The 27,381-nt window shown below is 39.0% G+C and overlaps 1 protein-coding gene across 3 annotated transcripts in view; it reads left to right on the forward strand.

Annotated features, from left to right (window-relative positions):
• The window catches only part of CDC16 (cell division cycle 16), a 42,436-nt gene extending 15,597 nt beyond the window's left edge, over window positions 1-26,839 (forward strand). For 2 of the 3 annotated variants that reach the window (XM_089688123.1, XM_089688124.1), the window contains exons 4-18: window positions 541-579; window positions 2,149-2,289; window positions 4,058-4,217; window positions 6,879-6,970; window positions 8,305-8,438; window positions 10,194-10,273; window positions 10,364-10,413; window positions 15,791-15,864; window positions 15,978-16,103; window positions 16,216-16,368; window positions 16,611-16,674; window positions 17,899-17,960; window positions 19,162-19,297; window positions 22,930-23,020; window positions 26,054-26,839. In XM_089688123.1, the coding sequence (XP_089544249.1) occupies window positions 541-579; window positions 2,149-2,289; window positions 4,058-4,217; window positions 6,879-6,970; window positions 8,305-8,438; window positions 10,194-10,273; window positions 10,364-10,413; window positions 15,791-15,864; window positions 15,978-16,103; window positions 16,216-16,368; window positions 16,611-16,674; window positions 17,899-17,960; window positions 19,162-19,297; window positions 22,930-23,020; window positions 26,054-26,313 (1,662 nt within the window). In that variant the 3' untranslated portion in view covers window positions 26,314-26,839. The remainder of the gene's footprint in view (window positions 1-540; window positions 580-2,148; window positions 2,290-4,057; window positions 4,218-6,878; window positions 6,971-8,304; window positions 8,439-10,193; window positions 10,274-10,363; window positions 10,414-15,790; window positions 15,865-15,977; window positions 16,104-16,215; window positions 16,369-16,610; window positions 16,675-17,898; window positions 17,961-19,161; window positions 19,298-22,929; window positions 23,021-26,053) is intronic. The other variant, XM_089688125.1, reaches the window with a different exon arrangement.
• The last annotated feature ends 542 nt before the right edge of the window (window positions 26,840-27,381 follow it).

A 27,381-nucleotide genomic window follows, 5' to 3' on the forward strand; every position in this document is an offset into this window, starting at 1 on the left:
GCTGATCAGGTAATTTTGTCAGGGTGAGGAAAGGTATAAGGTACATTATTGATACACCCCCTCTTGAACCGGCATCCCAGATGCATTTGTTCTCAAAAAGTATCCTCGAGATAATGCCATCTGTATTCTGTTTAAGGGAACTCAAGAAGTTGAGTTTTTGGTGGAAGCAGAACATTTCCAACGAGAGCATCCCAAGAGTTTGGAGGAAGTATTGTACTGGTTTTTTCCCTCTATGGTCAAGAAAGAGCCCTATCCTGTACATACCCTTGTTAATCCACCATGAGAAACGGTGAGGGGAGAGGCCTGAGGGTAACAAAGGGTTGTTGAAAAGCCACTGGCATATTAGTAGACAGGGAGCAAGTTTGATCATCACTTTTTCCATATGAACATAGAAACATAAGATACATTTTTTTATTTTTGTTTTGAAGGGTTGCAGAATAGAAGCATGTTCACATGCAGTATACCAGAGTAGCATTGAATTGATGGAATTTTATCGAAAAGATTTAGTGTTATTTATGTGTATTTTACTTTTCATTATAGGTGTTTGAAGCATGTCGTTATCTTGCAGCTCGATGTCATGTATGTAGAATCCTGCCTGTTCACAAATAATGTTCATTTGTAAAAGCATATAGTGGCATCTTTCTTAAAGTAGTTTTTCACCCTCCCCACCACCTCTGCACTTTGTATATTAACACCTACCGTCATGATGGTGAGATCAGCAAATTTTAGATACCCACCCAGCTTATCCAGTGCTGTCCAGCGGAGATAATTCTCTCTTCTGGCAGCTCTGCAGCGGAAAGTTTTGCCGTGATGTCATCGAGAGGATGCCAGCTGTTCTGGGCTCAGCTGGTACATGGCTTGGTGATGCCCTGCTAGGCCCACCCCCTCTTTTACTGAATGCCTGCTGGGATATGTGATGTTCATATCCCGAGAGGCAAAGGGGGAACCGTGCACGTCATTCACCTAGACGAATGTTATTTTGGGCGGCCAGACAATTTCATGGAAAAAAAGTAAATTAGAAAAAATTCTAATTGTACAGAGCACTGGAGGAGGGATGATTACATGGAGGGTGAAGACCTGCTTTAACTTTGCCGTGCCATCTTTTGTTCTGTCAGTTATTGCAAGTTTAAAGAGACTACCCAGATTTAGCTTGCAGCATTCTAGAGCGTTAATGGACAGGAAGTTATATAGGTATTGGTGGTCATTTTGTTTCAGTAAGACAAATACTATGACATTGTTTTTATTTGATTTTAAGTACAGTAGTGGAAATGGCGCCATAATCTTATCCCCACACACAGAGGTTATCTAAGCTTTGTGTGATGTGGCCGATCTGATCTCTTGAACCTGTCTGCTGAGTCAGTCCAGACACCGTGGATGTTATCGGCAGTACTTATAAAGGGCAGATAGTTCTCTGATGTTCTCTGATCCCAGGCTGTCATGCTGATCTAGATGCTTCAGTACTTTTCCAGCCATTTCCCATTTAACTGGAACAAATATGCAGGTTAGGAGTTCTCACTTTCTGTAATCTGAGTGCTTGTACTGGGTCAGTGTGTCTGAAAATGTTGACGCCTGAGATAGTCAAGTAGCATTTTTACAATGTGGTTAGCAATTATAGACTCTGCACTTTTCCTTTAACAAAGATGTTCTAGATCAGCTAAGTTGTAATTTGTGTTGTTGACCAATCAAATGGGCTTGTCATCTCTAGATTTCAGGTTAGAAAATCCTGAGGTCTGTGGGCTGTGATGGGAGGAAGGGGTTATGGAGTCCATATCTCTGCTAATCAGGTCTTTGAAATGAGCTGCTTAGCAGCTACAAGGTTTAAATATTGAATTCGGAGCTGCACAGTGCTGACCAGCACTTTTTTGAGGGGGATTCTGAAGCCAGCTAGTAGCTAACATCTGGTTGTTGGTGCATGGGAGGCAGGCCCTTTACTAGTCATTACAGTGTGTGTAGTGCTGGGGATTCTACCTCATCAGCTGGTCATAGGAATGAGGTATTCTTTTTAAGGTGCTTATAATGATTAGTTTGTTGCCTGGTTTGGGAAGCATTTTGAGGCATAAGGTGTTTATTTGCTTTTGTAAAATTTTTATCTGGAACATACTCATTATTTGCATGGTCTCTTTTTCTCTTTTCTTATTTCTTTTCAAGTACGCAGCAAAAGAGTACCAGCAAGCTCTTGATATCCTAGATATGGAGGAGCCCATCAGTAAAAAGCTGTTTGATAAGAGTGCAAAAGAAGAAAAGATCTTAAGGGATAGTTCCGGAGAATGGCAAATGTCTCAGTCCTCGGTAAAATCTGAGTTGATAAACTATTGCCACAGGCTGATAAGATTATTTGCATTAAGATGACCTCATTCACCCTGCTGCTGGATATTATATTTAATCAGCTGTGACATTCCTGGTTGCTACCCAAACAGTAACTGCAACTGACAGTATGCTGTCCCTGTTCACCCAACAATTTTAAACCTGGTGGCTTCTGTTTTTCAGTCAAAGTTTGCAGAGCCAGGTAGTGCTGACAGGGCCACACACGGCTCCAATTTCAGCCAATTCAGCAGGAAACCATCAAAATTTGAGCCATGTATGGCCATCTTTAGTCTGATACATAATCATGACAGAGTTAAAACTACAATCAGTGCACATACCCCCAAAGGTCAAAGATTCAAACAAACCGTTCATGTCCCTTAATTCAAAAAGCATTTACTTCATCACCTTTTTTGACACTTGAGAAAACATGTCTTCCTATCCACTATTTTAGTCTTGGTAGATAAACTCACCAAATGTAAATAATACAATCAATGAAGAAAATAAAGTATTATAGAAATACTTTATTGCAAGTATTTATAGGAAGGTTTTTTGTATTAAAACAACAAACAGCTGTAGAACATACAACATTAGTAAAATGTCAGTATACATTTTTCTGTCGGAAATAGTGGATACACTCTTACCCTTGGTTCACACAAATGCATGTTTTAGTGTATTTTGCAGAAATGCACTATTGTCCATTTAACATGGTTTCCTATGGATCACACATCTGTGCATTTTGAGCCCGTGCATTTTTTTGGAAAGGGTCCGGGACTTTTTTTCCCGCAGCAGATTGCATTTTGTGTGTAATAAACTTCAATAAACATGCACCAAAAAACGCTAGTGTTGTGTTTTTGATGCGTTTTTTTGCATTTTTGGGGGGGCCAATAGAAAAGTATGACAGTTCTGTTCTTGTAGTGTGACTTTGATGCAACTTTACACTCTCTGGCACTCAAGTAGCATCAAAGTTGCATCAAAATAGTGCAGGAACCTTTATGTGTCCAAAGTCACATGTTAGCAGTAATTGTCAGGGTTAGAATGATAATCCTAACAATTACTGCTAACCCTAACCCTGACGAGTACCCCTAACCCTGACGAGTACCCCCAACCCTGACGAGTACCCCCAACCCTGACGAGTACCCCCAACCCTGACGAGTACCCCCAACCCTGACGAGTACCCCTAACCCTAATGATTACCCCTAACCCTGATTATTACCCCTAACCCTAACCCTGATGATTACCACTAACCCTAACCCTGATGATTACCACTAACCCTAACCCTGATGATTACCACTAACCCTGATGATTACCACTAACCCTGATGATTACCACTAACCCCGATGATTACCACTAACCCCGATGATTACCACTAACCCTAATGATTACCACTAACCCTAACCCTGATGATTACCACTAACCCTAGCCCCTAACCCTAACATGTGCCTTTGGACACATAAAGGTTCCTGTACTACTTTGATGCGACTTTGATACTACCTGAGTTCCAGAGAGTGTAAAGTTACATCAACGTCGTACTACAAATTCAAAAACGCAACACATGCTTCCATGCTTCTTTCCAACTTAATATTTTTTTGACTTCAGGTTCCTAGGAACATGGGTTAAACTCAATGAATTAAACCTTTTTTAAATTCATGTTAAAGAAAATAATAGTCTACAGAGTTGTCAAATAGCTTTTATTACTGTTTTCCCTATTTTATTCTGGGGTTTTCAGTTTTTAATTTTTTTTTTCATTTTGTAGATTAAGAGCTCCATTTGCTTGTTGCGTGGGAAGATATATGATGCCTTGGATAACCGAACACTGGCAACTTACAGTTACAAAGAGGCCTTGAAGTTTGATGTTTACTGTTTTGAAGCATTTGACCTTTTAACAGCACACCATATGCTAACAGCACAAGAAGGTTGGGAATTTTCACCATAACCGCTAATTCATTACTAGAATGCACTTAGATTTATGAGGATTATACAAACCATGGTATACTGTAGTTTGGGAGCTCTATTAGTAGTTTTCTGCTTTCAGTTGTATAGCTGCACTGGAGCTACATACTACAATCAAGCATTACATTAAACTACTTCTACTTAATATAGGTATATTTTCATATGAACTACAGTTTGATGGTACTGTGTGTGCTAATTTTGCCTGATCTGCGAGTAACAGTGTAAATTATTATTGTTAAGAGTTTATTATGCATTAGGAAGGCCCTGCTTGTGGGAGCTTACATTATAAAGGGAGGGGCAAGTGATCTAAGGATTAAAGCGGCGTTCCACCCAAAAGTGGAAGCTTCGCTTGTTTGCCTCCTCCCCCCTCCACTGCCGTATTTGGCACCTTTTGGTGGGGGAGGGGGTACCTGGTTTTGAAAGGTACCCGCTCCCACTTCTGGCTCAGTTTGCTGTGGTGAAGTGAGCTGGAAGTTTGGCCCCCTCTTTCCTTTTGCAGTCTCTTGGGAACTTTCACAGGTCCCAGAAGACAGCTGGACCAATCAGGATGCGCAACGTGACTCACGCATGCCCAGTGGGCACCCGGCTGTGAAGATGCAAGCTGTCACAGCCTGGTGCCCACAGTTGAGATGCAGGCGCAGTGGAGAGAAGTGTCAGCATGGGTGAGTAAATCACTGGACCCCGGGACAGGTAAGTGTGTGTTTATTAAAAGTCAGTAGCTACAGTTTTTGTAAACTCAAAAACGTCTGGAATTCAGCTTTAACTGTGAGGGTTGAGTTAATGGAGAAAGTAAAAGTACAGTTTTTAGGTAGAGGTGGCTTAGACTTTTCTGAAGAAAGGAGATCTCAAAGATTGCTGAAAGGTGGACAGAGTAAGAGATAGCTGGACAAATTGGGGTAGGGAGTTACATAGGAAGGAAGAAGCTCTGGAGAATTCTTAGAAGGGAGTGAGTCATTATTTCCTGACTGACAAGGTATTATTCGATTGTGTTGACAGAGTGTGGGGGATGTTAGTGTTGCAGAACATTAGGCCAGTGAGGTCATCAACCACATGCCGCCCAGCCTCTGTAGAAATACGGCGGCAGGGTGGCACGGCTGGGCAAAACCACGTTTTAAAACGGGGGGCGTGCGCGAGGCGCGCTGCCGCCCTACCTGTCCCGCCGATCACAGCCGCGGATGTCAGTCGCCGGGTCACAGCCGGTCGTTACCTGCTATGTCCTGGCGATCGGCGGCAATCGCTGACAGAGAGCACAGCTGCAGTAGCTGTGCTTTCTGTCAGTTCCCTGACAGCTCCAGGACAAGCTGATTGGGACAGAAGAGTTTCTCTCTCCCGATCAGCGGTGTTCCCAGCAGTACACATCCCCGCCCCCTAGTAAACACTCCCCTCACACAGTTAACCCTTTCCCTGAATAATAAACTTAACCCCTTCCTCCCCAGTGCCATTAGTACAGTGTTAGTGTTTTTTTTTTTTTGCACTGATCACTGTTTTGGTGTCACTGGGGATGTCAGTGACCCCAAGTCAGTACCCCCCAATGCCAGAATGTCCGTCGCAGTCCCGTCATAAGTCGCTGATCGCCGCCATAAGTCGCTGATCGCCGCCATTATTAGTATAAAAAAAACCCTAAAAATCCCAGTATCTTGTAAACGCTATAACTTTCACGTAAACCAATTAATTTACACGTATTGGGTTTTTTCTTTTTAGCAAAGACATGTCGCAGAATACATCTTGGCAGAAATTTATGACTAAATTTGATTTTTAAATTTTTTTTTACTGGACATGTTTTATAGCAAAAAGTCCAAAATATTGTTTTTTTTTTTTCCTCCAAAATTGTCAGCCTTTTTTTTTTATAGCGCAAAAAATAAAAACCGCACAGGCGATCAAATACCACCGAAAGAAAGCTCTATTTGTGTGAAAAAAAGGACGTAAATTTTGTTTGGGTGCAGTGTTGCATGACCGCGCAATTATCAGTTGAATTAGTGTAGCGCCGAGTAGCAAAAATAGGCCTGGTCATTAAGGGGGGTAAATCCTTAGGAGGGCAAGTAGTTAATCTCGGTGACCTTTTACACCTCCCCTTACCCCACCCTTTGATTATGCATTTTTAACTTCATTCTAGAAATCCTGAACCTTAGCTATTACTGGTATTATACTGTACTAAATTTATCCCCTTCCCCTTCTTTTCACATATTCTAGGTATACCTCTGAATTTTTAAACTGTATCCACTTTTCCCAACTTGTACGAAATACCTCCATTTTATCTTCCTCCATTTTATCTTCCTCCATTTTATCTTCCTCCATATGGTAAAGTTCCTCCATTCTACATATATTCTCCAAAATATGCACAGGTGATCAAATACCACCGAAAGAAAGCTCTATTTGTGTGAAAAAAAGGACATAAATTTTGTTTGGGTGCAGCGTTGCATGACAGCGCAATTATCAGTTGAATTAGTGCAGCGCTGTATAGCAAAAAGAGGCCTGGTCATTAAGGGGGGTAAATCCTCTGGAGGTCAAGTGGTTAAGACCATTCTTCATAAGTCTACCATATAATAAATTATTTCACTTGTGAAAACACCAGTGGTTATGGCTTGGTTCAGGACTACCTTCTGAAATACATTTTTACTTTGCAGAGAAAGAACTTCTTGATTCGCTACCCCTCAGTAAGAAATGTCCAGAAGATCAAGAACTCCTCCGTTTCCTCTTTGAAAACAAGCTGAAAAAGGTAAAAAGAGTGACTGCTATGTAAATACTCAATTAATTGATTTCATTTTATGTATTTTGAATAACTTTGATGGAACAAATAAGCATTTACTCCTGCAAAATAAACTAAAGCTCTTTGTGAATTTCTTTTAGAATAAGAGCAAATTTAAAGCCTATAAAATGAAAACTGAGGCAAGAGAGTGTTTGTTTTATATACTGTATATACCAAATGATATACAAGTGATATTAAAGGTAGTTTTTTTTGTTTTTTTAAGATAAAGATTTTATACTTACCTGCTCTGTGCAACAATATTGCACAGAGTGATCACTTACCTCCTCTTTGGCAGGCCCTCGCCTGCACTGTCTGCTCATCCCTCAGCTGGGTGCACATGCTTCCAAGCTGGGCTGTGTGCATCCGTAGACACAGCATTAGTTAGCCATGCCCCTGCTTCCTTCTCACAGGAGTTTGACTGACAACAGCAGGAGCCTGTGGTTCCTACTGCTCTCAGTGTTCCCTGTAAGATCAGGAAGTGAGAGGAGCTGTGCTGAAGCAGAGACAGCGCAGGATTGGTGACAGGTAAGTTTTTAGGGATGTATTAAGGTAAAACAAATTTTTGATTTTACAACCACTCGAGTCCCATGCAAAAAAATTCCATCTTTTACCCTCCAAACCAAAAAGAAAAAAGAATCCTATTATGAAGCAGTTGTTACATAGATTTTCCTCTTAAGGATGCCATAAAGGAGGTTGCTTAACCAACCAATGTCTTATGTTTGTATTCAGACTTTCAGCGCAAGTAAAAGCTCATTAGCTGGGTTTTTCCGCAGACATACTGTTTATTTTCTACAGCAGTTATTTAAAGAATAAATATGTTTGTAAATCACATTGGCTTGTTTCATTGTAGCCAGCGAAATAGAACATATTTACAAATAAAGTCTAACCTCTTTCATTTACTTGTCATTCATAGAGACTTATACTGGGATCATCAAAGGTCCTGCCAACTCAAATTTCTTCTTGTTTCATGCTTTAATTGTTACTGAATAAAGTCAACAGTGTGCCCTTACCTATGGAGTTTTGGAAAAAAAAAGGCTTCTCAAGGATTCTTTTTGATCTACATACTCCCTTGGCTAATTCATAAGTGGCTCTTGGGGAGTAGCAAGGAAGCATGCACATCTTAATGGATGCAGGGGTACCATGGGAAAAAATTATACCAAAGTCAACAGCTATGCAGAATACCATAACATTTTTTTATCACAGGTTTATTTACTGCATAAAAGAATACAATAAAACCCAAGTTTTTGTTGTCTTTGTTTTTACCTCTTTGCTGCTGTAACCTTAACTATGGTTGTGTTTTTCAGTACAATAAGCCTAGTGAAACAGTAATTCCAGAATCTGTAGATGGGCTTCAGGAAAACTTAGATGTAGTGGTCTCCTTGGCAGAAAGACATTACTACAACTGTGACTTCAAGATGTGTTATAAACTTACATCTGCGTAAGTAAACGTGTTTCACTACTCTAATTGTTTTTTTTTTTTTTTGTATTTCTATAAAATTGTGCTCTGCTAAATTCTGTTTGGTAAGGACAGGTGATTATTGATAGGATTTGGTGGAATAAATAAATATGATTAGTGAAATAAATTAATAATCAAATAATATAATATACTTTAGTATATAGTCAATGTGTATACATGCTCAATATAATCAACTTATATTTTTGTATCAAGACCCAGAAATGTTTCTACATGTTTTTTGAATATTCTAACATTAATTCAATTATTCACACCCGTGAACTGAAGAAAAACATCAGTATAATCAGAAGAAGTTGACTGGGACATGATCATGGCTGAGATTTTTTGGGGGGATTTTTTTTTATTTTAGCACTTCTCATTACAGAAATATCTGTTACATGATCTTACCTGAGCCCATTACAAAAGCAATAGCAACAGTAAGTAAGCTGAAGTGAGAATTGTTTCAAAGTACAGGTCTTAAGCCAGCCATAGAGGATGTGAATTGCTCGATCCCACTATCAACACAGTCAGTGTTGATGGAGGAATCCCTCCAGCGGAGCTATTGTGTTTTCCCTTGGTGGGGGTGGTGGAGGGAGTCATGCCTGCTGGGAGAACACAGTGATTATTGCTAGAGTCATTCAATTAAAGATATTTTTATGGAACGCATTACAAGCATCAGCATGCTCTGAGTTTTCAAAGAACAGAGTGAAGGGACCCTTGAACCCACAGGTACCAGTAACCCAATGATATGTCGCTTTCAGAGACATAGCAACCACATAGTATGTTTGCTTAGAGAATGAGGAAAACTGTTGGTACCAGTTTCTAGTAAAGATAAGGGGTAGAAATGATGCAAGTGATGGGGTGTCACTTCCTAAAATTATACAGTGAGGGAATGGGTTTATCAACTCAGTAGCAAGCAAGAGCAGGACTACATTCACTCTCTCCAAATGTAGGACATTACTTGTAGATTTGGATCAGTGGTGGTGATGAAATATCGCCAAGACCTCCATGTCTCCCTGAATTTTAATTCTGAGTTGTGGAGTGTAGAAGTGAGGTCAGCTGGGATTATTTTTCATAATTTCCTGTTTACATATTTTTGGACCTGTTAACACTAATCACTGAAATGAGGAAAAAAGTCTGTGGTATCTGCTGATGAGTAAAGCCATATTTCTTACTGTGAGACCGGACGTATAGGCAGGTATTGAACATAACCGAAAGTTTAAAATATATCTAAACCCCAAACCTTATTTTCATTTTGGAGAAAGTAGGGGACGGTTAAAACTGCTGTCAATTGTCTTTTTTTTCCCCCCACCCCATCCAGTTTGGGTGTCCAGTTAGGGAGTAATACCTTTCTAATGCGAGGGACATCCCCTCTTAAGTTGTCACAGGTCAAGTGTCTCATTGGAAGATTGACCCTCTATTCCTGTTCAGATGGCAACTCAAAATTCTTACTGAAATTTGGTGATCAGGACATTTTAAGATGAGTGTGACACACACAATAATAAAAACCTGACAGTGGTTCTAACCGCTACTGCTTTATCCAAAACGAAGACAAAGCTGAGATTCTCAAGATAAATAATAGTGAAACTGTACAATTGAAATATGGCCGTTTAGGAAAAAGCAGCCACATGTTATGGGAAACACAAGCAGAAACTAGGAGTAGCTGCACGAGATAAAGAAAAGGTTTTGGAGACTTATAGAGTGCAATACATTTTTTTTTTTTTTTTTTTGCATTTTCAGGGTTATGGAAAAAGATCCCTTTCATGCAAATTGTTTACCTGTACATATAGGCACTCTTGTAGAGCTGAACAAAGCAAATGGTAAGTTCTTAGTTGACATTCTGTGTGTCTATTTGCATAGTAATTTTAATTGATCTTTTATATTCAAAAAATACATTTTTGTTTTTACAGAACTCTTCTATCTCTCACATAAACTAGTTGATTTATATCCAAATAATCCTGTAAGTATTGAAGTGTTTATATCTAAAAAAAAAAAAAAAAAAAAAGAAAAGTGCTGGTGTTTTTCCTTTTTACACTGTGTATGTTGTGTTGCCATAACCACATGAGAATGCAGTTACATTGTGACATGTACATGTTTTATCCCATTTGGTTTGTAGTGTGCAATTCTACCTTATACTTTTATAGAATACACTGTGTGCACAATTAAGCAAGGTGTATTTTTGAGGATTATTTCAATGTTGAACAACTACAGTTCTCATTCAAAATGTTTATAAACCGCAAACCTGAATATTTAAGAAAGTAAAAGTGAGGTTTTGGCTTTCTTAGGAGAATATCTATGTGTGCACAATTATTGGGCAACTATTAATGTGCAGAATTTGTATGCAACTAAATGAGAAACAAAAGAATTCCCATCTCACTTGTTTATTTTCATCTGCTAAAATGAGAATAATAAACGAACAACTCAAAATTTACAAATAAACATTCTGACATTTAAAAAAAAAAAATCATTGATCAATATAGCCACCGTTCTTTCAATAACAGTCATAAGCCTTCCATTCACGGAGAGTGTCAGTTTCTTGATCTGTTCACGATCAACTTTTTTGTGCAGCAGCAACCACAGCCTCCCAGACACTGTTCAGAGAGGTGTACTGTTTCTGTAACCTCCCATTTAAGAAGGGCCCACAAGTTCTCAATAGGGTTTAGGTCAGGTGAGGAAGGGGGCCATGTAATTTTATTCTTTCATCTTTAAGTCCTTTACTGGCTAGCCACTGGAGCATTGTCCTGCATAAATATCATGGTCTTCTTGACAGATGCAGACTTTTCCTGTACCACTGCTTGAAGGAAGTGTCTTCTAAAAACTGGCAGTAGGTTTGGGAGTTGATTTTGAGTCCATCTTCAACCCGAAAAAGTCCGTCAAGAGTCACTCTCATCAGTTCATAAAACCTTTGAAAAATCTGTCTTCAGATATCTCTTGGCACAGTCTTGACGTTTCAACTTGTGCCTTGTTCGGTGGTGGTTGGGTTTCAGCCTCCCTCACCTTGGCCATGTCTCTGAGCACTCAACACCTTGTACTGCTGGGCACTCCAGGTAGGTTGCAGTTTTAGAATGACAGCACTGGAGGATAATGCAGGGGGTGTGAAAATTTAAAAAAAAAAAAAACTCGCCCAGGAACTAAATCAGTGCCCCAATCTACTTGTTCCTCATGATAATCTACTTGTCCAGATAAAAAAAGATACATTTGAACCAAAACCGTATTTAAATCTGAGCTGCTTTTAGGAATGTCTGGGGCTTTTAAAATTAAAAGGGGCTTTATGACGACTTAAACGTTTAATAATTTTAACATTGCGCTATTTATCTCCTCCTCCCCTCCCTGCCTCTCTCCAGCTCCGTAGCCAGGGACTAACAGGGAGGGGAGAGACTTTGCAGTGTAATGAGCACCGATTGGGTACTTGTCAGGAAAGGGGGCTTACCCTTTATCCCTTTCACTGCCAGAGCTGTTTTTGTGTTTTTTGCACACATTTAAAAAATAATTTTAGGCCAGAAGATTACACAAAACCCCAAACATATATTTTCTGAAAGCAGAGACTAGAGAATAAAATAGTGGTAGTTCCAATTTTTAATGTCTCATGATATTACCGCAGAATTTTAGTTAAAAAATTTTAGGGGACAAAAAAAGCAAAAAATGACCATATTTGTTTGTAAAATATAAAAGACCAGGTAGCACTGAGTAAATAGATATCCAACATGTCAAAACTTAACTTTGCATGCACTTATGAAATGGCTACAAACTTCAGTACCCCGTATTTTCTATAGGCAACACTTTTAAAGCCCCCTTTATAGGTCATCAGTTTAGCATTACGAAGGAGGTCTGGTGCTAGAATTATTGCTCTCACTCTGGCGTGTGCGGTGATAAGTAATGTGTATCGTAATCAGCGTTTTCATGTGTAGGTACCCCAGCGTGTGCTTTTACGTGTGTATATGTGGGGGTGCCTCAATTGTTTTTTGGGGGGGGGATGTTGTGTGCTTGGGTGTAACTTTGATGTTTTACAATTAAAAAAAAAAGTAAAAAAACATTTTCTTAACTTTTTTAATTTTTTTTTTCATCATATAGGGAACAAAGTCCCCTATGTGATGATTTTGGGTGACAGGTTCTCTTTATTGAGACACCCAGGGTCTAAAACACCCTGGATGCCTCCCCTGAATGTAATACAGTGCACATCGCACTGTATTACATTCTTTCCAGGCCTTGATGGCCAGGAAATCTTTGAACAGGGACCTGGAAGTGAAATCATAATGTCACTTCCGGGTCAGGACAAGAAGGGGAGGAGAACTGATGTGTCCGTCTCCTCCCTCCCCTCTAGCTGACAGCGGTGAGCCGGTCCAGGGCTCACAGTTGGGCAAGCAGAGCCTGGGAGACAGTGGGCGGTTCATGCAGGTGGAGCGGAGGCTGGCACTGTGTGGAAGCAATTGGCGGCAGCGCTGCCACCCGAATGCTTTCACCTGACAGATGAGACCTGCTGCTTGCCCGCAGCAGGGCTGAATGATAGAAAAAAAAAAAGTACCTGCCCTGCGCCAGGAACTACAATGTCCCAGGCTTCGGGCGATAGAAATTGAACATCCCTGATAATGGGTTCCTGGTAGCTTCACGTTTGATTCCTCTCAAATCTTTGGCAGTTAATTTGCATCTTTTTTTTTTTGTTTGTTTTTGCAACCCTGTTGAATATTTGCAACAAAAGGTTTGATGGTTCTATGATCGCACCCCAATAGTTTAGCAATTTCATGAGTAATGCATCCCTCTGACAATGTTTACAATTTTTAACTTTTCAGAGTCAGTTAAATCTTTTTTTTTTTTTTGGCCCAGTTTACCTGAGGAAAAGAAGCTGCCTAATTATTATTCACACCTTGATATAGGGTGCTGATCTTCTTAGGCCACACCCTCCCTCATTACACAAATACACATCTCCTGATGTGCTTAAATCCCATAAACATTCAAGTTTACTCAGCTTGGAGTTAAACAATGTGCATAAAAATGACGATTTGGTCAAAATACTCACTTGCCTAATAATTGTGCACACAGTGTATAGCCATACAAGCTTCTGATAGCAGGACCTTGCTCTAAAATCTTAAAGACCTTGGTTTCTTTTTCCACAAATGGTGGCAAATTGTTTCATATGGAAGCAAAAAGATTTCAAATAAGATAGGTGTAATGTAAGTTGTTGTTAACCCACCAATCTGGGTTTCAGTGCAGAGACCTGTTGGTTAGATTTCCCACCTTTTTTCCTGTGTTTGTTGCCAACATATATGACTGTAGACTGTTAGCCAGTTTATGGATGGGCAAATGTAATGTGTTTTGGACATCAGTTTGAGAAGCTTCTGAAATCAGTTTGAATTCATTCCAGGTACATTTGATGTGCTTGAAGCTGCATTCCTATAGACTTTTATGAGGAGACAAGCAATTCTGAATTAAAAAAAATCCCATCAACATTGGCCTTGTATCTCTCTACCACATTTTAGTTAATGCGACACTAAACTTCGATTAAAAAAAAAAACAAAAAAACTTCCAAGTATGCTAACTAAAAAAAGTAGCTCATATTGCTCTCAGCCTTTTCCATGTTTTTTTTTTTTTTTTTTTTTTGCTGCTATGATCCAACTTCCTGTTAGAGGGTAACTGAGGTCACTCTCCATGGTACCATTCTCTTGCTTGCTCCTGAGATGGACTGTGGACTATGGGATTTGTAGAGTGCATAGAGCAGTGCACATGACCACAATCCATGTGCACTGCTCATTCCAAAAAGGGAAAGTGAGAGGGAAGGGAGAGGTTTGGAAGCTCACAGAGGACATTACAAGGACGCAAAGAACACCTTAAGAATTTATGTAATGAAAAAATAGATTACATGGCCAATATTGTGGGCATGTATGGATTATTTTTTGAAGAATAAGCATATCATTTAGTATCACTTTAAAAGAAAGCTGAAAGATTTTGGCATGGGTGTGCGTGGAGGGACATTCTGTTAGAGCAGAACTAAATCCTGCTATCCACTGAGGAAGAGGCATGTTGGACTCTATTTAGATCTGCATGGTGCTGCACATGTGACCCATGCCACCTATCACTTGAAGATTTGCAAGATGGGTTGAAAGCTGACATAAGCACAGTTGTGACTGTTATCCATAGAGGCATGCCTTGAATGTAGTATACATTGCACATGTACTAGTATGCAGAATGTGAATCAAAACTGCAGAAATCAACACTGGTATGTTTGATTAAGGATTTAATAACAGTTCTTGAACATTTCTAACCTGAGTCCTTTAGTTAAATAGTTAAATCAATGAGTTTAAGTGATAGTAAACCCTGACGCTAACTATTCCTAAAAGTGTTCCTTTGCTCCTCCTCTTACCTATCCTGTATACCCTGTGTAAAAGAGATCTGTGTACTTACTTTTTTTAGTCCAGTCATGTGATCCTGCAGCTTCAGGTTTCCTGTGTAAGGCAGTGCTTAACAATGGCTGTGAATTTTGGGAACTGTGATGTAAGTCATAGGCTGCCATGTCCCAGCGGTTGTTGGTGCTCCCCCCTGTCCCCTACAGCAGCTACTCACAGATACAAGGAAGCTGGACATGCAGGCTTACATGACGGGGCTGAATTAAACATAGATAAGTATACAGATCTTTTTTTTCCAGGGTATGCAGGCTAGGAGGAGCAAACCTTGTTAAGAATAGTTAGGTTCAGGGCTTTTCTTCCACTTTAAGTTCCCCTTCAACGTAATTTTCAACACTGCTGTCCACCCAACCTTGATTTTTTTTTTTTTTTGCTTTGGAGTTAGCCCTTATCTCTGTAGTTTCATTGGACCCAAATTCAGACTCTCTGCAACTATATTTTACTAAATCAGATTTACTATATTTTAGAGCGTTAAGCTGGCCATACTTGGATCGAAATTTGGCCAGTTCAGCAGGGACTGGATGAATTTCAATCCCTCTGTGGGCACCCTGGTTGTAAAAAAGTCAAACTATCAATTGCCTTCTATATAACCACCCTGTTAGGTCTTTCCTGATTAATCAGTGTCCTTGGCTATAGCCAGCAGCACTGATCATTGTGTTCTCATGGCAGGGAAGGCTCCCCACCATGAGAACACAATAGCAGAGCAGGAGGGAATGTGTGGATGGGGAATTGGCATATATATATACACACACATACGCTGGTTGAATGAAAAAGACATAATGTGTGGGCCTGCTTTACTCTAGTTGTCTGAGTTACATAGTGTATCTGAAAAGATTTATATATACAGTATCTCCTAATCAACACCCAAAGCACATAATATTACAAGATGATGTTGATTATATTGTTGCTTATTTTATTGTGTTTGCTACATTTGTGCCTCAGGTGTCCTGGTTTGCAGTGGGTTGTTACTATCTCATGGTGGGGCATAAAAATGAACATGCCAGAAGGTATCTCAGGTAAAATCTTTATGCATTATGCCTGATGTATGAGTATGTAAATTTAATTAAACATAACATTTTTACATATTTCTAAAAACATGCTCTATTTTAACCTATTGTTTGAATTTTAGCAAAGCCACCACACTAGAGAGAAGCTATGGTCCAGCTTGGATTGCATATGGACATTCATTTGCAGTGGAAAGTGAACATGACCAAGCAATGGCTGCATATTTCACAGCAGCCCAGCTGATGAAAGGGTATGAAAGGAAAATCCTTAATGCAGCCACCACAGTGGCCAATCATGGTTTACTTATTTGACTGTTGTAATAGCTTCAAATTACTGATAAATGCTGTAATATTTGTTTGCAGATGTCATTTGCCAATGCTGTATATTGGACTGGAGTATGGCCTGACTAATAATTCCAAGCTGGCAGAAAGATTCTTTAGTCAGGCTCTGAGTATTGCGCCAGAGGATCCGTTTGTTATGCATGAAGTTGGTGTGGTGGCATTTCAGAATGGAGAGTAGGTGTTGATGTATCTTACTATAAGACAGTTACCTTGGCACACATTTAGATTTTATATTATATTTTTCAGTATAAACAAATAAATGACACTAGTAATAACAAATTAAAGCAGGAGATGGAAGAATAATATATAGAACTTGACTTTAGTTTTTGTAATGGATACACATTATTATTAACTGTGAGCTTTTAATGGCATGTTGTGGATTATGCTGATTTACCAGTATTTCACTAATTTCACAGCTGGAAAACTGCTGAGAAATGGTTCTTGGAAGCACTAGAGAAAATCCGAGCCATTGGAAACGAGGTAATTTTTCACTGATCTGTGGCCATATTCCTCTAAGTTGAGACATACACTTGGGCAAAGTGTTAGTATTTGTGACTAGAAGTTAGAATCACACAGTTTGTATAGAAGATAATATTTTTTTTTAGATTGGTGCTCTTATACTTTTTTTTTTCCTCATGGGTTTCTCCAGTGAAGCCCTGACAACCTTTATTGTACTTTATTGCAGATTTTATTTTGATGTATATGACAAAATTTGATTTTCCAAATTCAGCATAACACAGTGTAACATGCAATACAATGCTATTAAAAAGAACAGTACAAAACAGTGTTTAAAAAATTGCACATGAATAGCCAGTGTGGCTTGGCCCCGCACCCTGCTCTCTTCTCATAGGATTTGACTGACAGCAGCAGGAGCCAATGGCTCCTGCTGCTTTCAGCCAAGCTTGTGGGAGCAGAGACAGGGGAGAGCAGAACTGCAGATGGGCACAACACTGGATCAATGTAGGACTTGGGTAAGTATTTAAGGACGTGAGGGCACAGCAACTGAAAATAACTTTTTTTGTCTTTAGAACCACTTTAAAGCGGAACATAACTGTATCTGTGCACCATAAACTGAAAACACTGTTTAATTCATGGTTAATATTCAACGCAAACTCATCTACCAATCCATGTCTCTATGCTTTATTTTGCTGAGAAATCACTTTGAAAAGACCACCCTAGCAGTTTTAGCTGCAGCCATCTTGGGTAAGGGAAGGTGATTACGTCTTGGAATCCATCTGCCCTTAGCCAAGGTATGCAGGCAAGAGGGTATGCCTAGCTGAGAAACCCCCTTCTCTCCTCCTCCAGACAAAAGGAAAAAAATTGTCCATGAAGATTCCTGGGATGTATGACATCATTTTGGCTTGGGCCAGAAACCACAAAGCAACTGAAGAAATGTAAAAAAACAAATAAAACAAGTAAATTATATACTGTATTTACTGTTACTAGCAGCATAAGGATTAGAAATAGTTAATGTTGGTTGAGAAAGTTTGGTTCTGCTTCAACTTTGCAAATGGATTATTCGTAAATAGGGTGAACCTGTGTTTAGTATGAGTACCCATTTAATTATAGCTCTGTGTACTTTTTTTTAAAGCATCTGTACTGTAAATATGCAGCCCCTATGCAGTACACACATAAGACATATCAAAGATGTGGGTCTTATTAAAGGTTTGATTTTTTTTTTTTTCTTTTTTCTTCCAATTGCAGGTAACTGTGGATAAATGGGAACCTTTATTAAACAACTTGGGTCATGTACGTAGAAAACTAAAGTAAGTTTTTACATTCGTTGTGCTTCTTAAGTGAAATTGTTGCATAAAAAAGGACTATAGAAAACTGTAAACTTTAGCAGACCGCTCTAGAGTAAAGAAAGTTCTCTTCTCCTGTTGAACAATAATCATAATGGGTATTAAATCACAGCAATAAATGCAAGTTGCTCTATGCCAGTGTTTCTTTTTACCTTGGAGGAACCCTTGGCAAAAAGTTTGAGCTCTTGGGGAACCCCTGAAAAAAATGTTCAGATCTACAGCTCACAGAACATTGAATCTGTACAGCGAGCTGTAGATATAACAACAATTAACAAACGCAGAGCACCGCAGGGAAACTGATGTTTGTAACATGCCTTTTCCCCTTGATCCCCGCTATCCCTCCTCCTGTCCATCCCAAGTAATATCACATACAAGAGCCTGAAACAGACAGAACTGTGGAGTAATTAAGAGTGTGCTTCTCTGCACCACTCTGCAAATGCAAATCACAGCACAAGCACATGTATGAGGCCTCGAGGAAGAAGACCTACTTCAATGCGTACAGGGAGCAAGGGGTTTAATGGGACTTATATTAAATGTATTGTATAGAATGTTACTTTGCCATATCTCTTAGCAACTTTAAGCTTTACACTCTTTTTGTGTTTAAATGAAGAAAAAGCTGATCGGTTTTATGATTTTACTGCATGTCTTTGCTGTTTTCACCCCAAATTGGTGTTGTATTTGCTTTATGTTAAGTCCATCCAGAACTAAGTCCTCCCAGCACAAGCAGGTATATGCGGCCTCACGGAAGAAGACCTACTTCAATGAGTACAGGCAGCAAGGGGTTTAATCAGACTTATATTAAATGTATTGTATAGAATGTTGATTTGCCATATCCCTTAGCAACTTTAAGCTTTACACTCTTTTCGTTTAAATGAAGAAAAGCTGATCGGTTTTATGGTTTTACTGCATGTCATTGCTGTTTGCACCCCAAATTGGTGTTGTATTTCCTTTATGTTAATTCCATCCAGATTTAGGTCCTCTGGTTAGAGTGGATTTAGATGCAAAACCCATATGTATAGTATGTATAGAAACATTTAAAGGGTTAATGTAATTACATAATATTACTCCTTTTAATAAAAGTCAAAGTAGTTTTAGTTTTGACCATCAAAAACAAACAAATCCTCTGTACATTTCATTGAATGCATTATGCTTCCTTATTTTGCAGAAAATATGAAGATGCCTTAGAGTATCATCGTCAAGCTCTAGTTCTGATACCACAAAATGCCTCCACCTATTCAGCTATTGGATATATACACAGTCTAATGGGAAATTTTGAAAGTGCAATTGATTATTTCCATACAGTAAGTTTACCACTGAAACGGAGTATGGATAATCTGAATTTTATATTGCATACAGACTGCCTCAGTTGCGTGGGCAGCTAAAGTCAGAGTAGGAAAGCCCAATATCTTTCTGTATATTGGCAGTTCTAAAAGTATTAGTGTCTCTTAAGAGTACATTATCATGATACAATGCTAAATATTGCTGTATGCTTGAATCATCATTTATATTGCATATTCACACAAGAAAAGCTGTTTTTGTTGAGATGTTATAGGGCTCATCTAATCCTTTAACCTCCTTGGCGGTATTCCCGAGTGTAGCTCGGGGTAGAATTTCTATACCAAGAATGGTAACCCCGAGCTACACTCGGGCTTACCATGCAGCGAACCGGTGGGAAATTTGAAATTTTTAAAAAATGACATTTTTGCTGTCATTGCTTTTTCACTGCATTTCACATACATTTTGTCCCCACTGCTTTGTCCTGTGCCCTGCCTGCATTTTGACTGTTCTTTCTGCCTGGAAACTTAGAAAAGTCCATGGCGGCCAAAAAGCGTCCCTTTACGTCAAAAGCGGTTTTAGAACAGCGATAGTAAATCAGAACCACTTGCAGAATTGAGTGATAATGATTTGTGGGGAAATTCGTCATCAGACACTGAAAACGATTTTGCGACTTGGCTCAGCGATGTGCGAATTTGCCTCTGTATTTCAAATTTCAGTGTTTTTGGTTTGATTATATTATTGAATTAAATTTATTATTATTATATTATTATTTTTTATGATTATTTATTAAATTATAATTTATGATTTCGTGTTTCAAGTTTTATCATATCCGGAATGTTTAATAGACTCTTTTTCGGATAGATTTCAGTGAGTTATTCCTAAAAATTACAGCCTACAATAAAAAACTACATATTTCCTTTCCAAAAAATTGTACCGCTTTTGGTACAAAATTCCTGACATAATCATACCGCCAGGGAGGTTAAAGCAGGTCACCAATAACTTTACAAAATTACATTTGGCATCAAACTTATGTGCCTTGGTTCCTTAACCACTTGCAGACCAGCCAACATTAATTTTACTTCTGGCTGGAGGCTTCCCCAGGCACTGCATTGTGCCTATATGTTGTGTGCTCATATGCACTGTGTGCGCCATGGACACAGCGGATTGTGGTGCTGAGTATCGGGCCCCTGTGAGTGGCCTAAATACCACATGATTGCTGTTCAATCACGTCACCTAGTAAACCTTGTTTACTGTTGTGTGTGATCTGTGATTGGGCACCAGTGATCACATGGTACCTGGGCCAATCAGAGCACCCTGTATCCTGTGATAGCTGTGGGCAAATAACATTATCACAATAGTAAACCATAGGTCATGAATGAAAGTCATTTATGACATTTCAAAATGATTGCTGTTACAGTGATCATCAAAAAAAATGCCTGATCACCACACAGAGCAGTACATTACTACTCTGTTGACATTATGTAAAAAAAAAAAAACGAAATAGAAATTGTAAACAACAATATAAAAAGTTAACATTGAATAAAAAATGAATTCTTCAAAATACTGTTACCAGTCAGTATCCCTGATCACCACCACACCGGTCATGATGATGCTGTACTACACTGGTAACAGTATGCGGAAAACTTTTGAAAAAAAATGTATTTAATTTCTTTATTCTCCAAAAAAAGTGATAAAAATGTACAACTTTAAAAAACTCACCAGGCCTCTTACTGATTACTTTGGACTGTCTACTTTCCAAAAAGGGGTCAGATATCCCCCAGTATTTGTACTGTCCTGGCATTTCCAGGCCTCAAGAAATGAGATAGGCAGTCAGTACCTATCAGGACTGATCAATTTTCAAATATATATACCATGGTTTGTAAACTCTATAATGTTCACACAGACTAAATAGTGTACACTGATTTTGGTTATATTTGTATGAAAAATAAGATATGTTTCATTTGAGTAACTCTTGCATGACCAAGTATTTGCCAGTTAAAGCAGCACAGTGCTGAATAGCAATAAAATGCCCTGGTCATGAAAGGGGTAAAACCTTCTGGAGGTCAAGTGGTTGAAGTGTATCTAAACAATACAAAACAAAACCATATTTGTTGCAGCTTATCAGTCCTTAGAAGTGGTGGCTGCATTCGTTTTTGTTTTTAAAGCTGTATTTCTTTTTCTTTTCAGCTGGTGATTTTGGCCAGCTACACACCTGTCCTAGAGAGACAATGCTCACTAAGGCCCCTTTCACACAAAGTGTATGATCAGGTCTGCCTGTCAGTTTTTCAGATGGACTTGATCAGACCCTCTATTCACCCTTATGGAGCAGTGGGTGTATTTGGACTTGTGTCTGTTTACACCCACCTATCTCTAATCTAATCTGGTCTGCTAAAGAAAAATGGAAGGGGATCCGCTCCCTTCAGTCTAGGTGGATTGGATCAGAGGACAGTTTGGTGTAAACAGACAGCGGAGTCCATGTCTGCTCTGCATAAACTGAGCAGATGGACTTGTCATCCACCCGCTCTGCTCTGATCAGCATGGGATCAGTGGACAGATCCCCTGCTGATCTATGTGAATGTGGCCAACCTCTTTTTGATCAGGACAACAGAAACACAAAATAATTTTGAAACCCCACCCCTCTCCCATTATCTATAAGTTAGAGGGAGAGGTTCTGCAGTCCTCAAAGATCGCTGAGAACAATGTAATTAAAAGGTTTGCAAAGGAAATGATCAATTCAGAAGATATACTGGAATGAACAGGTACTTTTCTGAATGATCAAACAGATAGAACAACATGCTTTCAGTTCTATAATGATTCAAAAAACAGACCAAATAAAAAAAAATGTTTGTTAGGGTTCACATACACTTTAATATTGCTTGCTGGCTAATAAACAAGACTAGTTGCAGAGCTGAACATTGATTTCAACAAAGGGGTTGACTTCTGTTCTGGAGTTGTTGAGGACTCTGTGTGTTCCTATTCTTTGATATCTGGACAACCTGCTGCTCAGGTAGCAATTGACTTAGAAACTGAGATCAAATATCTGGCAAATGGTACTAGAGAGATTCTGCTGAGTACTGAACCTCCAAATGTTGTCTTGCTGAATGTCTGGCGTACTTTGGCTTGGTACTTGACACAGATCAGTTGAAGTTGTTGCTTCCCCAGAAAAAATGCCTGTCTCTTCCAGCCAAGGTAGCATGCTTGAGTTTGCATTACCATTATCAGCATTTATTGGATCCAAATTCAAATACATACACAAACACTCATAAAAACAGGAGTATCAAATTGAAAACTCCAGCCATAGGCAATCTCATCTATTCATTTGGAAAGTTGATGCGTTTCAGGGGCAAACCCCCTTCCTCAGAGCTATTCCTCATTGCTTGCTACAAAACTGAGGCTTAGTGGAACTGGGAGATGTTATGCCTGGGCAGGGGTTCCTGCCTCTTTCTGGTCACTGTCCATTCAACTGAAGGTGACAGCATAACCCAGGTAGGCTTGCATAATTACTCTTCTGTATCTGATGCACTCCAAGAAAAGAATTTTACAGGTACACCAAAATCTTAATACCTCTTGATGTTCTGAAAAGAATTACGTATTGCATTGCCATTTATTTATTAAATAATTTCTGCATGAATAATTATGTGTGTCCTGTGTTTAGGCTTTAGGTCTAAGAAGAGATGATACATTTTCCGTTACAATGCTTGGACATTGCATTGAAATGTATATTGGAGACTCTGAAGCATATATTGGTAAGGTCTTTATCTACATTTTGTAAAATATAAAGCAAGAATGTATAGTGGTCAGTATTCAATTCTTAAATGGTGTTTTTTGGATAGTTCAGACAGTCTATGGCCAGTGTATAATGTGTGTGTGTGTAATTTTTTTTTTTTATTTTTAAGAGTAATGTCCAGTGTAGGTTAAAAGTAGCACAGCTGCTGCACTTCATTTCTGCATCCTGGAAGCAGAATGCTATGTGATCTTATTGTACTGCAAATAAGTAGGTTTACACAGATTCTAATACCAGTCTCCATCCTCCCTAAATTTTTTTTTTATGTATTTTTATACTGTATGTATAATTTAAACATTCTAGATATGAATTCCTTTTAAATGATCATTATAGCAAAAAAAAAAAATCTTGTTCTGATCACCTTTACACGCACGCACGCACGCACGCACGCACGCACACACACACACACACACACACACACACACACACACACACACACACACACACACACTTTTTAATCAGTCACTTAAACTCCTGGGGTATTGATCTGGTCAGTTAAGTAGCACAGGGGGTTGTTAATCAGTTTCAGCTGCTTTATGTGCCATTGCCAGAAGGTTTTCTGTGTCTCCCGGCACAGTCTCAAGAGCATAGAGGAAATTCCCGGAGACAGGCAGTTACTATAGGAGAGCTGGATAAGGTCATAGAAGGTCCTTAACCCATCAGCAGGTCAGGTATCTGTTCCTTTGTGCAAGGAGGAACAGGATGAGCACTGCCAGAGCTCTACAAAATGACCTCCAGCAGGCCACTGGTGTGAATGTCTCTGACCAAACAATCAGAGACAGACTTCATGAGGGGGGCCTGAGAGCCCGACATCCTGTAGTGGGCCCTGTGCTCACTGCCCGACACCATAGAGCTCGATTGGCATTTTCCATTGAATGCCAGAATTGTCAGGTCTGCCACTGGTACCCTGTGCTTTTTACAGATGAGTGCAGGTTCACCCTGAGCACATGTGACAGACGTGACAGGGTCTGGAGAAGCCATGGAGTGTGTGTGTGACAAAAGTAACAGTTACAGGGTTTGGAATAAACCATAACTCTGCTAGGGGTACTTACAATAGTTTGATTATTATTCGATTTACACTTTTTTATTTAATTTTTTTTTTTTTAAATGTTGTAGCTGCTTTAAAGGGTGTTCAACCATTTCCATACAGGGCACTTTTACCCCTTCCTGCCCAGGCCATTTTTCAGGTTTTGGCGCTTTCACACTGTGAATGACAATTGCGCGGTCATACAACATTGTACCAAAACTAAAATTTTATCATTTTCTTCACACAACTAGAGCTTTTTTTTTGGTGGTAATTAATCACCGCTGGGATTTTTATTTTCTGATAAATTAACAAAAAAAGACCGAAAATTTAGAAAAAAAACACGTTTTTCTTTGTTTCCGTTATAAAAGTTTGCAAATAAATAATTGTTGTTCATAAATTTAGGCCGAGATGTATTCTGCTACTTGTCGTTGGTGAAAATAACCCAAATTAGGATGTATTTTTTAGTTTGTAGGAAAGTTATAGAGTTTACAAACTATGGTATAGATCTGAAAATTGATCAATCCTGAAGTACTGACAGCCAATCTAATTTCTTGAGGTCCAAGAGTGTCAGAACAGTACAGATATCCCCCAAATGACCCCTTTTTGCAGAGTAGACAGTCCGACGTACTTCATAAGAGGCATGGCGAGTTTTTTGAAGTTGTATTTTTATGTCAACATTTTTTGCAAAATTAAAAAAATTATTTTCACTAATTTTTTTTTACATACCGTCACCAGTGCAGTACAGCGTCATCATATAAGTGGCATGGCGGTGATCAGGGACACTGACATTATGAAAAAAATATATAATTTTTTGTATTAATTTTAAATTTTTATTATATTTTTTTCTTTTTTTTTTAAGATTTTTTTTTCATATTTCACTATGGCCAAAGTAGCACAATGTTACCATAGTAACATTGTACTATTTGGGGAAGTGATCAGTATTTTTTTTTTTTTTTTACACAATTTGCTTATAGCAAAGAATTACTTTGCTATAAGCAAGTATTTACCTGAATGATATCGATTCATTCAGGGGTTTTTTTTTTTTTGGTTTTTTTTTTGTGCTTAGCTGTGATTTGGCCACAGTTAATGACATGTGCATGTGATCACTGTGACCATTCACAGCTAGACACTAGTATACAATGGATGGCATGAGTGAAGCCATCCATTGTATACAACTGTCATGTGACCTGCTGTGATTGGTCACAGCAACTCACATGGTACTGGCAACGGGGGCCGGTACTCAGATCTGTCATCGGCCATGACCGAGGTACACGGCTGGTGACAGATTGTGCCGCTGCGTGGCTCTGTAAGTGCGCAAACTGCGCATGCCCGGGAGTACGCCATATGGCGTCCACCCGGAAATCTAATATATTTTTCCGGCTGCCAAACGGCTATTGGCCGGGCGTCTATTGGTTAAACTTCCTAAAGCCTAACCTCATGCTTTCCATACAAGTGACTCCCTCAGTGTGTACTTTAGTCTTTTTTGTTAATTTAATTCTTTTTTCAGTCTTTTCTGTCCAGTCACAAGATGCTCCGGGTCTTTCTTTACTGGTTTTCCCTAGTGATGGGCATTCCTTTACGATCAATTTCTCTGCATTAGTTTACAGTGAATGCAGGGTTCCAGGGTGATACCCACTTGGGGAGGAAGGGGACATTGTCACCCATCATTCACAGTAATTTCCTATTTTTCCTGGGTTGAAGCCCAGAAGACCAAGGGACTAGAGTATTGCGGGGGACAGCTCCAGATTGAAGGGGAGTACTGTAGCTCATTTGTTTTTCTGTGTTTTTTTTTTTTTTTTTTTATAGCACTGCAGCAAAATTATTTTGTTTTTGTCCAAGCTGGATTTGGGCTTTAAATGGAATAACCTTTTTTTTCTTCATTGACTATTTTCATTGGCCATTCAAAGCGAGGATGAATAAATGTGGTATTTGTGTTTTAACAAATATAGCTTGTGTATTGTTTCATAGGAACAGAGATCAAGGACAAGTTAAGATGTTATGACTTTGATGTGCACACAATGAAAACTTTGAAGAACATAATTTCTTCTCCATGGGAGGTTGACATGGAGAGACAGTCTCTTGACGTAAGTGGCATAATGGCCCTAGAGTCCACTAATCTTCTGCCTAAATCTTCTGATGCCAGGTCTCCAGTTGAAGAAGCTCTTGAAATAGAGATGAATGAGAGTGATATGATGCTAGAAACCTCAATGTCCGATCATAGTACATGAGGTTTACTTTGTTCTTACTTGGACTATTCTATCACCCTGAAATATAGATGTTTTATGTGAAGATACACCACTTCCTGCCAAAACTGGGAATGAGCCCCTTGCTTCCCTACAGAGGCACTGGTATTCTGTTGCTAATGAACTGTGTACGTGTCTGTCTGGACTTTGTAAAAGGCATGTTATTCTTCAGGGGTTTTACATTTTTACTGTTAAACATTGTAAAATGCATTCACGTATTATAATGGTTTTTTTTTTAACATTCTGCTGTGGACATCATTAGAATTGTAATAAAGTGATACATGGTCACATGTCAGATAGAAATTGCATGTGAAAATACAACTTTTTAAATTGAACTTGAAAAGGGTGTTTTCTGTCCACAGACCACCCCAGGTGATAATGTGAAACTGCTTTTTTTTCTGAAATGTACATGTTGCACCAAATGTTTTGAATGTCTGCAATAAAGACTGAAATGGAAAGATAGGATTTTTTATTATAACTTTTTACGTATTAAATGTATCACAAGAACAAGGGTGTACAGTGTATGGTGTTTTTATTCCATCTTCATTTCGTCTCCTTTATATTTAATTTTCTGCACTATGCTGCATTTTTCATCAGCTGTGCCACAGGCTTGACTCATTTAAGATAACCTTGTAGTGAGGAGGGCAATGAGTATACTGTATCTTTCAGATCAATGGTACTGTTTGCAGAATTCTTCTAATGTGCTGGCTAAACCATGTCAGATTCACTAGAAATAATAAATAGGCATATACATAAATTCTAATTACAAGGAAAACAAAAGGAGGGGGAAGAGAAGTAAGGTGATGGGTGGCAGAGAGAGGGAAATATAGTCTACTTTCTAGACTATTCTTGAAAGTGCCATCAGGCAGATCCCAGGAAATCACATCCATGATGCAGGATCAAGGAAAACTTGTGCAACGGGGTCATACAAAGGTTCCTTCTTGACTTTCCTTGGTAACAGCCTCTTGCTTGCTTTGTGCAGAGGATTCTCTGAACAGCTGTGACCCCACAGGGAGCTACTGGCCACTATGATAAGGATTCTTGGCTAATCTT

The sequence above is a fragment of the Staurois parvus genome, unplaced genomic scaffold (genome assembly GCF_062004578.1).
Source record: "Staurois parvus isolate SC_StPar_1 unplaced genomic scaffold, SC_StPar_1.0 ptg000446l, whole genome shotgun sequence".
NCBI classification, from domain to species: domain Eukaryota; kingdom Metazoa; phylum Chordata; class Amphibia; order Anura; family Ranidae; genus Staurois; species Staurois parvus.